Source organism: Varanus komodoensis, unplaced genomic scaffold (genome assembly GCF_004798865.1).
Source record: "Varanus komodoensis strain SLA01 unplaced genomic scaffold, ASM479886v1 scaffold3, whole genome shotgun sequence".
NCBI classification, from domain to species: domain Eukaryota; kingdom Metazoa; phylum Chordata; class Lepidosauria; order Squamata; family Varanidae; genus Varanus; species Varanus komodoensis.
This window is the reverse complement of record NW_025335761.1, coordinates 17,805,124-17,822,604: the sequence shown is the minus strand read 5'-3', so window position 1 is coordinate 17,822,604 and position 17,481 is coordinate 17,805,124. Positions and strand designations below refer to the sequence as shown.

At 39.0% G+C, this 17,481-nt stretch overlaps 1 protein-coding gene across 2 annotated transcripts; it reads right to left on the bottom strand.

Annotated features, from left to right (window-relative positions):
• Positions 1–8,091: 8,091 nt before the first annotated feature.
• On the bottom strand, positions 8,092–17,475 carry DCAF4 (DDB1 and CUL4 associated factor 4). Of its 2 annotated transcripts, XM_044436664.1 has the most exons (11): positions 17,301–17,475; positions 17,111–17,223; positions 16,152–16,254; positions 15,710–15,853; positions 14,815–14,864; positions 12,817–12,896; positions 11,633–11,728; positions 11,464–11,561; positions 10,087–10,263; positions 9,862–9,976; positions 8,092–8,933 (listed from the first exon to the last, which is right to left on the bottom strand). In XM_044436664.1, the coding sequence occupies exons 3-11, from the start codon at positions 16,224–16,226 to the stop codon at positions 8,680–8,682; spliced, it is 1,089 nt and encodes a 362-aa protein (XP_044292599.1). In that variant the 5' UTR covers positions 16,227–16,254; positions 17,111–17,223; positions 17,301–17,475; the 3' UTR covers positions 8,092–8,679. The 2 variants fall into 2 exon arrangements, with proteins under 2 accessions (XP_044292599.1, XP_044292598.1); XM_044436663.1 differs by lacking the exon at positions 17,111–17,223.
• Between the last annotated feature and the right edge of the window lie 6 nt (positions 17,476–17,481).

Genomic DNA, 17,481 nt, shown 5'->3' with positions numbered 1-17,481 from the left:
CCTCTGTGATAACCATGGAGTTTGTTTTGCAAACCTCATTATGGCTAGACAGAGGTTAGGGAAAAAATAGTACAGACTGACTCATTTTCTTCTCTATATCTACTCCTGAGGCTTCCATCTGGCATTGTGCAAATCTGCATAAGCTCGGTAGCATTCAGGGGAAGTTGTCAAGGCCCTACCATGCCTTGGAATGCAGCACTTGGCAGTCTGTTCATCCTGACAGCCCTACTATACTAGCTTCTGCCGGTGGGCACTGGGAAAGAACACACCAGAGAACACTGCATGGGATAATCTCAGCTTTCCATTAATGGACTGCTTTATTGCAAGTGTTGTGCATGAGAGTACTGCCAAACCTCTGGCATGCTTGCAGGAGGCTAACCGTGCTATTTTTAACTATTCCGATTCAGCGGATGAAATTGCTTGTGAGACGGTGCAGCCATAAGCCGCAGCTCAAGGTCTTGGGACTCAGCTGGGGGAGGCAGTAGAAGAGATTAGCCCAAGGACAGGCAGGCACGCAGATCATGCCAACCATGCAAGCAATGGGGAGTTACAGCCTGCAGGAAGGGATGTTGAAATGGGACAACTCTCCCATGGGGACCAACTCTCCCTTTCAGAGGTGGACCCGCTGGCTCAGCACCAACACCAGTGAGAAGCCCAACTAGCAGCACAACAGGTAGAGTGGCGGTGTGCCCGTTTCCATAGTGCACCTCCTCCAAGGTCAGGGTGCAGACAGATTTATTTATTTAAAGCTTTTATAGACATTTCTTCAGCATACACTCCCACAACAATGTACAATAACTCAAAACAGCATAGAACATAATGTTAAAACCATTAACATATTCACTTGAAAATAAAAAATTGGGTATATTAAATAATTAAGTAGATGCATAAAATAATGATAATACAACAAATAATCCACCACAAGCCAATCATCATCTGAATAAACAATATAAAATCATTAGCTCCTATTCATCAATTAAAATAATGGGAGAATAAAAAGATTTTAACTTGGCACCAAAAGATATAAAGCATCAGCGTCAAGCACACCTCCCTAAAAAGTTGATTCCATAGTCATTAGGAGAGATTTGGGAAATGAACAGTAGATAGAGTTCAACATACTGTTTTGTGTATGCTCAGAGACGTATGTGAAACAATAAAGATTATTCAGCAAAGAAATGGTCCAAGACTGGTGTTGGTTAGAAGGAGGAACATGACTCATGACAGCAGGCTACTCAGAATGGCAGAAGTAAGTCTTTGAGGACAGTTGGAATATAGCAACACGATACAAAAAGGGACACCTCCTTTGTTCACTCATTTTGCCAACAGTCTCGTTGGGGTTTAGTTTGCATCTGTGCTAGGACTACATGCCTCAAGTAAGTAATTCTGGGAAAGGGACATGCCAAGAATTCTTCCAGCCTAAGCCAGGCCTACACACCTTTAGTGAGCTGCTAAAATATACCTAAGGAAGGCTTGGAATAACACATTCTTGAGAAAAGCACACTTTTTAATATTTACAAAATACACACATCTATGAATCTAAATTATATAATTAACAGCAAGCTTTCTGAAAAGCCCACCGCCTCGCAACAGAAGAAACTATCAACTTTGTCATGTCAGAAAATGAAAATGCCATCTATGCAAAAATATTTGTCATGGCCTTAATTGTGCCCTTGTATGATCAGTTTTAAAGAACAAAACAAAACAAAACAGGACATGTGCAATGGTGCCAGATAAGTACTGGCAGGAATCAGAGAACTAGCACAAAAATACAAATAAAATTTAAATAGGGAACCTAAAGTGGAGGTCTACTCACTTGCAAATAGTGAAATACACTATTGCAGAAATGGCCATGGCTTGCTATTATAAAGGCCAACAGGAAACAAATGTTCAGCTTTTTCCAAACTAAAATTTCCATCTAAAATGTTCAATTTTTTTGAAAACAAGACACCAACAAGGCACCATATGCATACATCAGTACCACCAACAATCAGAAAACAAACCAGACTGGTTTGCATATTTTGCAATGCACAATACATGGTTCAGAAAGCACAGCTAAATCTGAGCCAAATATGAGCCAACAATGTGATGCAGCTGCAAAAAAAGGGAAACACTATTTTGGGATGCAGCAAGAGAGTTATCACTTCCAGAAAAAGAGAAGTACTCATTCCCCTCTACCAGGGGTCGGCAACCTTTAACACTCAAAGAACCATTTGGACCCATTTTCCACAGAAAAGAAAACACTGGGAGCTGCAAAGTCCTTTTGACATCTAAAATGAAGATAACACTGCATATATAGTTTTTTACCTTTATACTATGTATAAAAAAACTATAGTGTGTTACATTTATGAAATCAATGAAGTGCTACAGAGAAAACAAGTTTTTATTTCTGCATGCAACAAAAACATTTTGAACTCTGAAAAAAAAGACGCTGGGTTGAAAATTACTTTCAATAAAATGCTCAATGTCTATCTGAGTCCTCCTCATATTTATGAAATAAAAAGCCGAACTTATATTATCCACTAACAGCAAACCAAACATGCCACCTGCAGCAAACCAAACATGCCGTCTGCTTCTGTGTGCCCTCATCCTCTTATCACGTGGTGAAATATTGAACAAACATCGCTCTCCCAATGTAATAATGTTGCTGAAATTTTTATAAGAATCTTCTTAAAACAAAGAAGTAGATCTATATCTTCATTATGATTTAGCTGCAGCTCTTGTTCAGTCACTAAAAACTGAGAACAGTTTCTTGCAAAGTCAGTGCTAAAGCGCTGCATGCATTAAACAGCAAACCCCATAAGTTCGTCAGCCGTAAAAGCAAATGAATCTACCCACATATCATTAAACGTTTGGTTTTCTTCAGAAACTTTTCTTTGGATTTATCCATGGATGGAGGGGGGAAATCTCAGTAAAGCTCAGATATAGGTGTGTTTAGTGACTGATTAGCAGATAAACAGTCAAGTGATGTGAATTGTGACAGGTCCCAAGCACAGCTTTTAACATTCAGATGAAGGAGATTACATTGGGACAAAGAGAATCTTTTCAGCAGTGTTTTGTGTAACATGAGAGCCTGCAGGAAGCTTGTTTAGCAGAGGAATGTAGCGATTTACTTAACTAGCTGATTTACTTAACTAGCTAGCACTGCACTGTGTTCCTGAGTGGAGCTTCGAGATCAGCTGCTGTGCCTGGGTGAGTTTTGAGCAATGGAGCCGCAGCAGAGGGGTTCAAGAGCCACGTGTGGCTCCGGAGCCACAGGTTGCCGACCCCTGCCCTCTATTCTGTGCTGGTCAGATCTCACCTGGAATATAGCATTCAGTTTTGGGCACCCAGGTTTAAAAAGGATGCTGAAAATCCAGAAAGAGTTCAAAGGAGGGCCTGGAAACGAAGTCTGATGATGGGAAGCTGAAAGAACTGGGTCTGTTTAGCCTTGAGAAAAGAAGACTACGAGGTGACATGATAGCACTCTACAGGTACCTCAAAGTCTGTCACAAAGGAGGAAGAAGAGACCTTCTCTCACTCATCCTGGAGTGTAGAACACAGAACAATGAACTTAAAGTACAGTACACCGGGGCAGGCTAGACGCAAGGAAGAACTTCCTAACAGTCAGAGCAATATGAAAATGGAACCAGCTGCCTAGACAGGTTGTGTGCTCTCCCACACCACAGACATTCAAGAAGCAAATAGACAGTCATCTGAATGGGATGGTATGACTGGTGTCACACCATCCCAGCAGGGGATTAGACCTGATGGCCTTCTTGGCCCCTTCTGACCCTACTGTTCTATGATTCAGACAACTTCAGGTGAAGTAATCTCACAACATTACGTATAAATCTCAGCTTACAAAGTCAACTATTCAGCAAGATATTTTTTAAAAAATTCCTCAATGTGGCAGCTGGCAAACAAAAGAGCAGACTAAAATGATTCTAAGATTCAAGGAGCTTCTTGGCTAAGATCAAATACAATTCTAAAAAGCTGGAACATGTTAAAAAAAGAAAAATGCTATGCAATATCTGAAATCTGAATTTATTGTCTTTATGTCAAAAAAACTATTAATGTTCTATAAAACAGTTCAACAAAAATATACAAACCATACAAAGTATGTAACTAAAAATAGTGCAGCCTCCCCATTGCTTAAAACAATGCAGCAACTTCACATGAAAGTCTGTTGTTAAGGATCAGTACAAACATATAGTTTCATAGTTATGTAGTTCTCCTGAAAGCTACAGTTCTCCTTCCAAAATATCATTACAGGCCAGCATTCTTCCATAAACCAATTGTTTATTTTGTGTCTTCCTTTGCTGGTTCTGTACTAGCTCAGACAGTCTACAATTTGAAGATTTCTATTCAGAAATGCTAAAACATACAGAACTACTCTGTTCTGTAGCTTCTTCTGAAAGGTCAAGTAAAGTCTCTTTTAATACCATACAAAGTCCAGAAATAGGCCATTGCTAGCTATTTAATTCTGTCTCCAATATACAAATCAGAAGGGTCTAGAATACTTTTAAAAAACAGCACATTCATTTTGTCTCATCCTTCCAAACCAACAAAGGTTTCTGTTTTAACCACACTTTTAAAAATACATTTTTTCATTAAAAAGCATGTATCTCACATAAGAACTAATTAAACCAGTATGCAATATGGTTGGTATATCCAGTACTATAAGCTCTCCAGACCTAATCTGGTTTGGTATTGAACAATTGGAAGGCATGGCGAATCAAGTGTTAGACTGGGACTCAGGAGATCCAGGTTCCAATTCTCACACAGCCACAAAACTCTCTGGGTGACTTTGGGCTGGTCACTCTCAGGTTAACCTGCATCACAGGATTGTTGCTGAGAGTGAGGAGTGTCTGTTCTATAGATCTTTCCTTCCCATAGATGGTTATAGCTTGTGAGTTTGTCCATAAATTTAAGATTCTAATTTTTTGCAGATTTGACACATTCAAACCTATTACCTCCTTTTTTCATTTCAATAACACCTAATAGCTAAAGCTCTCTGGATGGTTTACATCAATTCATAAAAAACACAAATCACAGATGCAATAAAACAGTATAAAATTCTAATTTATACTTAATTAATTTATACTGTTAATTTATATTATTTTAACGAAGTTTATTTATGTCTGTAAGCCGCTCCGAGGCTTCAGCGAATGGGGCGGCATAGAAGTTTACTAAATAAATAAATAAATAAATAAATAAATAAATAAATAAATAAATAAATAAAGTGCAAAACGTAAGAAAGAATTTAAAACAATTCGAGCATCTAAAACAACTTTAATACAACTAGTGACATAAATGCTCCCATCTGCTATTAAATGTCATTGAATGTCGTGGAAAAAAGGGCAATCTTAACTTTGAGCAGAAAGGATAATGGAGTTGGTGCAGGTGGGCCTCAGCAGGAAGATCATTTCATAATTGGCGGGTGGTGGTGGGGGGTCACTGGAAGGTTCTTTTCCATGTTGCCACCTTCTGAGCCTCCCTTGGAGACAGCAGATGGAGGAAAACCTCAGAGTGCAGTGTTCCGGTACATTCAGGATGAGGGAAGCGTTTTCCAGGTGTTGCAGTCCCAAGCCATATAAGGCTTTGTAGGTTATCACCAGAACCTTGAATTGGGCTCAGAAGCATACTGGTAATCTCGATTAGTGTTATATGCTTGAACTTTCTGGATGTTGCATTTTGTACAAGCTGCAGCTTTTGAATAGTCTGCAAGAGTAGCCCCCACATAAGAATGTATTGCAGTGGTCTACCAGAACACAGATGACTGAAATCATGTTATCCCTGTTCAGATAAGGACATAGCTAGACTAGGGACATACCTAGGTAGAAGGTACTCCACACCACTGAGATCTCCGGAGCCTGAAGTGATAAAGATGCCTCATGAGGGACCCCCAAACTACAAATTTGTTCCTCCAAGGGGAGTGCATCCCCATCCACAACAGGGCGAGGTGGTGAGCAGCCTCTATCTGATCATAAGAACCATATACTAACAGAAAGTCAGTCTTGTCTAGATTGAGATTCAGTTTGTTGGTCCTCATCCAGTCCATTGCTGCAGCCAAGCACCAGTTTAGCATATCCACAGCCTCACCTGGTCAAGATGAAAGGAGAAATAGAGCCATGTCTCATCAGCATACTGATGGCAATGCACTCAAAAATTCTAGATGACCCCTCAAGTGATCTCATGTAGAGGTTGGATAGCACAGGGAACTAACTCATGGGCAATGTCATGCTGGCAAATTCATAGCACTATCTTCAGGAGCTGGCCATCGAAGTAGTGGACCAACCACAACGAAGCACCCTTTTATTCCTAGCTTAGTCACCTCAGGAGTCGAATATGGTCAACTGAATTGAAAACTGTAGAGAGATCCAGGAGCATCACATTCCCCCAACTCTCTCCTGATGTAAGCTGTCATACTGTACCTTGACTAATATAGACAATCAGACTCATCCAGAGTGTGCCCGAACCAGCTGGGTACCACCCATCCATGGACTTTGCCCAGAAAAGGAACATTTACCACTGGCCTAAAGTCAAGACCTTCCAGGTCCAGGGAGAACTTCTTCAGGAGTGGTCTAGCCACTGCCTTTTCCACACAGCAGGAGGCCACTTCCTTGTGCAAGGAAGCATTAATCATCTTCCTTGCCCAGCTAGCTGTTTCCTCCCTGCTATTTCTCATAAGCCAAGAGGATCAAGAAGCAAGAAAGAAGTGACTGCACAAATCTGTTCAAGCACCTTGTTGATGTCCTTGAGCTGTACCAGCTGAAACTCTCCCAAGAAAACTTGACCAGCTGTGCTCTGGGTACCTCAGATGATTCAACTGCTATAACACTTAAGTCTGAGTTCCAGTAGATGCAAGAGATTCATCCTGGAAGTGTCTAGGAAATGTTATAGCAACCCTCAGATCTACAATGCCCCAGATTATCCTTAAAAGATACACTGAGCATTGGGTAATCTAAACAGATGCAGCAAAATAGTTCTTTGCCATCCTTACCACTGCTAAATATACTTGATTATAATCACATACTATAGTTCAATTGCATCCACTTGAAGGGTTTTTTTTTACTAGTAGAAAAACATTAAAGGTTGAAAGGTTGGGTTAGTATTGCATAGTGCTAGCAGAATGTATTCCCTGTCCATGCCTCAAATCTACACGAGAGGGATGGGGCATACAGGAAGAACAGAGGGGAGACAGGGAAGTCCTGTTCTACAAGAAGTCCTCTCACATCATGTTGGGGTAACTCACAGTAATTCATTGAAGAGGAAGTAACTATTGACACTGCATGTCTTGTTCCCATTACAAATTTTGAAGTATGTGTTGACTGTTATCATCAAGAAAGGATGGGTGGGTAGGTGGGTGGGTGTCTGTCCTTCCTTCGTCTAAGAATACATGTCTTATTTATTGGCACTAGTCCTGTGGAAAAGTTAAGTCAATGAGCACATTCAAAGAGTCTTTGAAATAGATTGTGTCTGTAATAGTTTCCCATAACTTTCAGGTTGCCAGCTTTCTGGAACCTTTAAGAGCGATGCTCTTTACTTCGCTCAAAGTCCAGATTGTGCTTTGCTGAGAATTTCCAACCTGTCATTGGGATATTAAAATGTTCTACTACTTTTTTGGCTGGAGACAGCAATGCTGTATTAGCTTTCAGTTGTTTTACATCCCTTCCTCACACCACAAGACAGTAAATAAATGTATTTTTTAATTTCTCTCTGCTAATAGAAGCAACACAAATGAGAACTTTAGTTATTAGGTGGTATAGAAATTAAATAAAGCAATTTCTTTATCAGCTGCCAGTACCACCTTGCTACTTAGCACTGGTATGTCTGGGTAAGCTCCATGGCTCAAAATGATTCTCAAAGTGTCTTCCTTAGCTTTCCACTGCCATAAAATTCATGCCCCTTTATTTGCAAGCTTTGTCTTCTCTTGGTGTCTGTTTGCCAAGCATCTGCTATTATGCTGTAGTGGAATTGTGGCCGCAATTCCACTCCCTCCTCACCATAAATTTTACAAGGGAATGCAATTTCTTATTTACATTGTGCAGTGACAGAAAACATCAGGGCCTGAGTCTGAATTTTTGAAAACAGCAACAGATGAAACAAAAATATGTTGAAATAGATTTATTTTTAATAGGAGTTTAAGGCAAGAAAGTTGACTTCTAGATTTCAATCATCAACATTTGCTGAAGGCTATTAAAACTTCAATTAAATCCATCTAGCTCTTCCTTCGAATGCAGAAAATGGTGTACTGAACTGGCCACATTAAGCATAACAACAGTAGAACTAGAGGGATTTCCCTATCCACTACCATTCATGGTAACTATCCCTCATGAAGGCAAAAATCCTGCAAATTGTTTTCCTCCTCTAATGAAATAGGACTCTTCTACTAGAGAGGCAGCACTCATTGCTAGGCAACTCCTAAAAATTCTCTAAACTATAGAAAGTACATAGGAAAACACGGCAATACTAGAAATTTTCTCCTATGAGCTTTAACAATACACATACAAAGAATGAACTAACTGTGCTTGGAAAGAGCAACTATGCTCCCCATAATCAGTTTTGACTTTACAGTATGTTAGGAAAAAATGAAAAAAGAAGGGTTCCTGAAATTATTGAAGTCCAGAATGTTGAAGGTAACATCTACAGTCCATGTCAATCCAATAACAATCTGTGGACACAATCACATTTTTGTTTTCAATTGCTAAGCAGGGAAGAAAAATCCATGTTCTTGGTATGGATACAATATGGATCATCTGTTTTATAGGAAAAATAATAGAGATCCTGTCTGACTGCCATAAGCAGACCAGGAACCCCTCGGGTGCCTCCAAGCCTTGATGAGAAGACCACGCTTGGGATGGAATCTGTGGCAGATGGATATGGAGAAGGGATAGTCCGTAGCAAATGAGCGTCTTGGAGACTCCAAATTCTTGTGTAACAATCTTGACCCACTGAGGAAGCAAAGTAAAGCAAATCATGACAACATTTCTTGCACCTAAATAACTTTCACACATTTGAAGTAATATTTCCTTTTCTGTGTTTATTTGCTTGCTGCAAATTCTGACAACAACAAAGCTGGGCCAGCCCTATATTTAGGCATGGTAAAGTGGCCATCTGAGGTTGTAGACACTTGGGCACAGAGACCACTGGCAAGGTGCTGGAGAACAAAGTTATATGCTGCTTTGCATTCCCTAAGCAAACCTGCTATCCTCAGGTATGGTGCAGGGACAGCATGGTAGGGTTGGGTGGTGGCCAACACATTGATTTATGCTTTTTCATAAGCAGCACGGTATTTTGGACCAGCCCTGTGTACCAGAAGGATTGCAGCAATTGTGGATGTATGGGCCATAGGGTTGGATAATGTTAAAGGCAGGTCAGACATCTAAATCAATACAAAGCAAACACCATGCCAGAATGGACGTAGGTACCAGAAAAGAATAATTGAACTCCCTAGATTTGCGTAAAAACTCCCAGTATTCCAAAACATGTTCCTTGTTTAATGTTTCTTCATAATTTATGGAGCGCCATTTCTAGGGGCATTTATCTGGGCTCTTCACTGTATATATTCACATACCAAATTAAGACCTCCTTCTTTAAACAGGCATCTATCTTTTAACCTATTAATTTACTGTTGGCTTCACTATGCTTTTAGTATTTTTGTAATGTTTGATATGTGTAATGTATTCTTATTTATAATTATTCAGTAATAGTTTTATTAATGTAAACTCCACCAAAGAAATTTGCCAATTGGGCTATATACACAGTTAGAAAGCCAGAATGCACATTTGAGGCACCTTCATTTTCCATGTTCAAGCAGAGCAAGCATCCATCCCCCATGCAGTTTTTGGCCTTTCTTTAGATAAATTCCATGTGTCATACCTGCTGTAAGAAGTCCTTCTTCCTCACTGATGTGTAAAGGGAGAACAGTATGCTCATTGTGATGACCTCTATATTCTTTCACACATTTTAATTTTCTCAGGTCCCAGAGTTTTATCTGCAAATGGATAAAATAACAGAATGATCACATTAGCAAGAGAAAAAATATTTTTTCTCAATGAAATAATAATACAAATACATGTTGTATTTTAAAAATCCAATCCCTACCCGGCCTGCCATGTCTGCAACCATGAGGTACTGCTCTGTCTTCAAAAGGTTAATAGCTGTGACTGCTGAATCATGAAAGAGGCGAACAGCATTCCATCCTTGACTTCTATGGCTGTGCTGACGGATATCAATACTGAAAACCTCCCCTGAACGGCAGCCATTATATAGTACTGGTGTCTAGAAAAGCCAGAGAGGAAGTTAATGTGTTTTTCAAATAATGTACAGCCACCTTCTAAATAGGCATAAATCTTCAGTACTACCTTAGTTATTAGAGTTATATACCATTCTTGTTAGGAGCACAGGATTATGCATATGGGCAATTTCCCCCAGACTCATTTTATCCTAACAACTACCATGAGAGAAGTAGAAAGGCAAATTTCACAACTGGGATTTCAACTCAAGTTTTCCTCTTTCAAGTCCAGAACTCAATTTATTTACTTCATTTTATTTATGAGGTTTATAGCCTGTTAATTTTCTTTTTAAAAGAACTCAAAGCAATCTCTTCCTCCTCTTCTCAGTCTTATTCCCACAATAACAACCCAGTAAGGTAGGTTGGCTGGGAGTCTGTGACTGGTACAAAGCCATGCAAATGGCTCCATGGTTGACTGGGGACTAGAACACAGATTGCCTGAGTCCTGGTCCCATGCTCTTAGCCACATTGGCTCTCAATTCACTATATCACTTTTACTGTATTCCCAAACTGTTTTGAGTTTCTATAGAAAGATTTAGTGTAGCAGTAGATTTTCTAGCAATTAAGTATTTACCACTGAGCAGTTACTGTTACCTACTAAATTAGTTGTAGTTAGAACAAAGTGTCAGCACCTGGACCACAGTAAAAAGGGATTATTTAGCAACTTCCAGTTGTGCTGGGTGGCATTTCAATCATGCATGCTTGCTGCTCCAAGAGACAGACCTTGTTTTACGGTAAAATACCTTAGTTTATTTTAGCTTTCTCTCCTAGGATTTTTTTTAAAGATTATTTAACTCACGATGAACTGAGGTGTGTGGGTTTTGAATACACAACTGTCAATGGAGTCACGGTGTGTTGTCTAAACACAAGCAATCTGGGGTTATAATGATGATTAAATAGTGAGCTCAGCCTAATATAGGAACCAGTTCATTGAGAAGCTTGCATCAAGGTGAGCCCCTCTGAACAACAGTGAGCAGCAATACAGTAGAAGCAGCCTTCTCTTTACCAAAAATCACTGGCCAGACAACTTATCACAAGTAAAATTTAAAGTAGCAACTGTTCACATGTCACCTCCCTTTCCTTCCTCTTGTATATTTTCAGCATTAGCTGCAGTGATTCGGAGTTAACAGTGTGGAGGTTCTTGCATAGATCAGGGACTGCTTGTCTCACAGAGAAGTATCTCCTACCTGGGTGGCAAACTGCTGTGCTAAGACATCACTGCTGGTATTAAATGTTTGGCGATGACCAGTCACTGCATTCGTCACAAGGATTCGTCTACTTAAACCTAAGACAAAATATAAGCACCGTTTGAGTAATAAAGCTCTGTAAGGGAAGTGGGAAGTTATTTTCTCTTACCTGTACTAAAGCAGTTATCAGCCTGAGGATTCAGACACCAAGCACAGGACCAGGCTGTGGAGATCTTGAAGCTGCACAACATTCCAAGTTGGTCTTCTAAAAGAAACAGGATAAAAATTGCTAGGAAGTGGGAAATGATGTCTTACATTAGGGTTACTGCTGGAAGTCAGTATTATTTATAGTATCATTATTCACACTATTACAACTTCAGAAGGTTTAGAAGGAATAAACACTGGAACTGCTTCTACCACACTGAACTTTGTCCCATTATACATAAACAAGGGTACAGTTTGGACATGTAAATTATGGCCTTCCTTGCACTTGAACAGTTCTGTTGGTTTTAGTAGAATTGCTTTGGCATGAAGGAATTATGAATATGTGTATGATCCATCCCAAAATGTCAGTTTCTTTAACTTATACTTTTGCCCTTTTCAGTGACAGAGTATTAACATGCTTCAACATAATGTTTCAGAAAATGAAAAATAAAGAAAAGCAGGTCAGACTCTGATCATGTTTCACTGGCCAGCCTTAGAGCTAGTGCAGATCTGGGGTGGTTTAAGGTCTTATGTCAGGAACTTCAAAGATTTATATGATTTAAAATTTTGTGCATGTGTACATGCATTTGTGGAAGAAGCTAATATGCTTTTCTCTAAGTTCTCATTTCAAATATTATACTTCTCATGCAGATAAATCAATCAGGTGAGCTTTCTGCTATCCAAAATGTAATAGCCTGGCAATATTATAAAGACTGAATAATTTTTGTTTAGGTCAAATCCTGTCTGCTGAAACTTTCCAAATGCTTCAGTATCACTTATCTCATACTACCTTTACAAGCACAACCTCTGTACAGCATCATAAATGAGAACGTTCAGCATCTGATAGTACCATACATCAGCAAATGATGTACAGTACCATTTTCATTCCGTACTACTACCAAACAAAAAAGCCTAGTACAGAATAGCTTGCCTTTTTCATACACACTAGAAGAAAGTGCTCAAATCAGGGAAAAGAACCATTGCCTGGAAACATTCACAAATAAATTTGCTTTTAAAACTCAGGTCAGTAATCGCTTCATGTTTGCAGATGTAAAGCAGCATAGTATTTATTTCTATGACTATTAGACAAAGTCACTGAAGGAGCTAGGAAAACTGACTCCCCACATATAGGATATCTGTATGCAGTACCTGCATTAGAGTTGTTGAACAAGGATGCTGGGAGCAGGCAGGCACAGCCTAGAGTTTTTGCAGTGCCCATGAGGCAGAGCTTGATGGAAGCAGTTAAAGATATTAAAGAGGCAATATGAATAGCTCTCGCAGGAGAAAAACATATCACTTAAATATCAGCCTGAGAAGCTGATCTAGTTCTGCCAAAGCAGTAATAATAAATATTTCACTAGAAAACAGAAGCTTTCATACAATCTCAAAATGTACAACACACACGATAAAGCATGCCTCATGGGGTTTCTCTGAAGTGATTATTTCCATTTTCTTTCATAGAAGCCAGTGCTTCCAATCTCTGATTGCAACTGGAAAGAAAAACATGGAGGAACACATAACTTCATTTGTTTTCCAGTACCAAGGGGGAAAAACAGCACAGGCTAGAATTAGTGTTCCTTCTTTTGCTTTAGAATCTGTAGAAAAGGAAGCTACTTCCTTCCCCAACCTAAAGTCCTCCAGATGTTTTGGACTACAATTCCCACCAGTCCTATCCAGCATGATGGGAGACATAGCTGAAACATCTAGAAGGAATGAGGATTAGGGAAAATTGTTCTAGAGCTATATGTAAATGGACACAATTAACTCTTCTTCAATATTCTGGAAGATTGAACTGACTCTGTGGATTCACTTTTGCATTCTAGCGTTAATAATCTACCATATCATTTTATTCCAGTTCTCTAATATTTGACTCACATCTGGAACATGTGATACACACCCAAACCATTGTACTAATATTACTTCAATATTCTGAATTCTCTCAAATTATTTCATGATTACTTTGTTGGTACCTGCTGTTCGCATGCACTATGAAGACATGTGGATTTCAATCTAGCAATGACAACTCTTAGCAGTGGGAGTGGTTTTAAAGCTGTAGAACCAGTTTTACAACATTTTTACCACTGTCCTTTGCCCTCCTTTCTTTCCCCGGTCTTTCCTCACACCTATTTTCATGGCATAAAAGATAAAATGCATGAAGATTGTTTTTATGCCTATTTTCATTGCATACCTACAAAGCTGCACAGCTGTGAATTGCCAAATAATTTATTTTGGAAGAATTCTGCAAAGTTGCAGATAGCTGCAGCTACCCTTCTTTAAAAAAAGTGAGCACTAAAAATGGCAGCATGACCATCTTCCTCTCCTCCCCCCATTTTTAAAAAATCCATTGTTTCCCCCAGCTATTTCTCAGAGTGCACCTACAAAGCTGGGCAAATATAAGCATGCTCTTGTTTTAAACCATCCATACCTGCACAGCCTCAAAAATGTATACACAGTTAAAAGGACTGATGTAAAAAGACCAATGAAATAACAGCATATCCTCCTATTTCTCTTATGGTACACCATAGTGAGCTGTGTGACATGTGCTTGATACAAGCAAATGCTAAAATTTATGACTTTCAAACAACTCCTCCTTTTGCCACAATCCCAGCACTATCTGTTTGTGTGGCACTCCCAAAAAGGCAGTGGATACTAGGCTGTGCTTGTTGGTGTATGCCCCTCTCAACCAGGGATTGCATTTTGAAAAATTACCACCACAGCGGTGCCTCACAAGCAAAAGCAAAGGTACATCCTATTCTAATCGAATTACTATGCATGCATCTTGGGTTCTCTCATCAGCTTTTATCCGTCTCTTCTCACATTCAAATCACTTTGGGTTTTGGTGCAAACCTGTTTCCCATCTGCTTTGTAATGTACTGTGTGTAATGTGATGCAGATAAGAACTTCTCCCTCCCACTATGCTACAGCCTTGAGTTAGCATGAGTTTGTAATTATTTTCCAAAGGGGACCTAAGCTATAAGTGGATAATCCCTGTTATTTATTATTTATTTTTATTTAAGGTTTTTGTATGCCATTCCAATTACTAAAAAAGTCTCTGGGTGGCTTACAGAGTAAATTCACTGTTCATTGGTGGTTTTATAATACACTTGCTTCTTAGTCAGAGTTTCTTCATTTTAATGAAAAGGATATAAAATATGAGAATCTGGATGACTTAGAGAGGCCCAACACAGAGAATTCACCTTGAAAAAAAAAGATGAATGAACCAAGTTAACTGGAAAAAGTAGTGTGGAAAGAATCAGAAATCCAAGAACAAACACAGAATATAAACAAAGAGAAAAATGTGAATACGTCAACTTCTTATGATAGGTAGGTCCCACCTAGTCTTGCAGTGTCATAGCAGAACAATAACTGATCTGACTCAATTTCAAGGACAAGGACAAAAACTGTATTCTCAACATCCAGCCTGCAACTGTATTCCGAACTAGTGGCAGCCCCATATATAATGAATCTGGATCTTTACCATGTTAGTAAAGCATAGCTAACTGAGGAAGACATCCAAACTGTTGTGAACACCGCTCCTTTAGGAAGAGTGCAACCTCATCCAGAACATTTAATATTGTACGTAAGTGCAGAACAGCTCTGCTTAGGGCAGAACTTTCCTATCAAACAGAAACTGAAGGAAGTCATTATAGGTACTATAATTATGGGGGTGTTTGGAGAGACTATGGCAACGTGTCGCTGCCATTCTGAATATGAAATCCCTGCTTGGCAGTTGCTGTGTCATGTGAAGCCAGTAAGAATGGCTAACATAGGGCCTAAGCAACCCTTACATAAATCATGCTTGCCACCTTCACACAACAGTCCCCAACCAGGGGTTGTATATGCAAGCTGGTGTTCATGTAACCCACTGTCCCAGTTCAATTTGTAAAACTCGGTTAACAAGCAATACTCATTATTATGCATCTAAAAATACTGTACCCTGTATTATTTAACCAAAAGAATCTTGACTGAAGGGTTGCATTCTAAATAATAAGCCTCAAAGAGAATGACTACATTCTAATCTTAAAGGAAGGACATAGCATACCTTGCGGTTTGTGAAATAGAGGTTGTCATACATCTCCACAGTAAGAGAATTCTTCCCCAAGCCGCTAAGGTTGACAATACCATATTTGCACCTTCCATGTTCCACATCATTCAGTGTAAATATTCTTTCACAGGCAGTGTCTGCCTGCAAAAGCAAGATGGAGAGTTTTATTTCTGCAGAGATGTGCCATTTACAAAGCACTAGTGATAAATATTTCATACTGCTCTCAGATTCCAGTCATTTCCCAGATATCTCATATTAACACTTGTCAAATGTTCCCCCACCTCACATTGCATGGTCTAGCTAGTGGTTGCCATTTTCCAAATGTATGACAGGGGAATTATAAGAATGGCTTAAAGAAATAATCCTTGCTGTAAGATATTGTCACAACCCTAAAGATAAATGTGTCTTCCAACATAAAATAAGAGGGCTCCCAACATACCGCTATCAGTTTAAAATGGTTGCTTCCAGAAACTGAGGAATCTGGGCTCCCAATTTCTAGTTTCCTTCTCTGCATGCAATTCACCTTTAATTCATGGATCAGCCTACATAAGATAGAGGAAGAGAGGGAAGGAAAATTATAAACTGATATTTAATGTCAACTGGCAAAATCTGTGTAAAGACTTTGCTTCTTAACATTCAAGTGCCACTGCAAATCCATTGCTTTGATTGTTCAAATAGTCCCAAACCTATTACTTCCTGTTTGGGCTTTAGAGGGGAAGAAAAGAGGAATTTCATTGCAATGAATAGTATGAGACTAATTACTTGAAATTAAATCTAGTCCAATGAAACACCATTAGATGCATAAAAGAAAATAATTTGAGTTAAGTTAAGGTCAACATTCTATCAAGAACTATCTTAGTAACATTCCTTACATCAAGCCACCAAAAAGATGTTTCAAGGCAGGAGGAGACTTCAAATAAAATAATTACAAAGAAAAAGGGTTGTATCTCTAATGTTCATGTATTGCAGGGTCAGATACAAATAACTCTATAAGCAACAAAATATCTTAAATAAATATTCTGCTACAAGGAAGTCCTATGGACCCTGGAATATTTCAAAGTTCCACCACTGAGGCTGTAAATAATTGTACAACTTCATAAAGGGAAATTAAAACAGGGACTATTTCCCTTCTACCCCTAACAATACTGTAGAAAGGTCCACAGTAGCTTCCTCAGCAGATGTCAAGGTGCCAATATCAAATGAAGGTGCAAATGAAGAGGAAAACAAGAGACACTGAACATATGCAACATCCTGAAATTTCCCAGCTCCTGTCCTTACAACTCCATTAGCTGCACTCAAAGCATGTGTAAAAAAAAGTAAAAAAAAGATTTAGTGTAAAAAAAAAAAAGAAAAAGAAATAAAGAAAAACAGAGAGGAGAATGCAGATGCAAAGCTTGCCTCTTTTATGCCTTATTTGCCAGGAGTCCACCAGTAGAACACTAGAATTTTGGAGTGTTCCTTTTGAAAGCATAGGGCTGGCCTGCCTAAGACATGCTTCCTTCTCTGCAGGTCTACAACAGTACAGCATAAAACAGTTAACATTCTAGTAGAAAAGTTTTCTAAAATAAAAGATTTTAAGTCATCTTACCTGCAATAACTGATGGAGCTAAATAAACCTAACTGCCTCTTGCGTAAAATGATGGAAGAGTTCAGGCCACATCTGGTTATTTTCTATTTAAAACAGTGGAACAATGGAATCATGTTGCTTGTACATAGAGCAAAAACAAACAAACAATAGAGAAATTTAAATTGAAGTCCAATCCAGCACA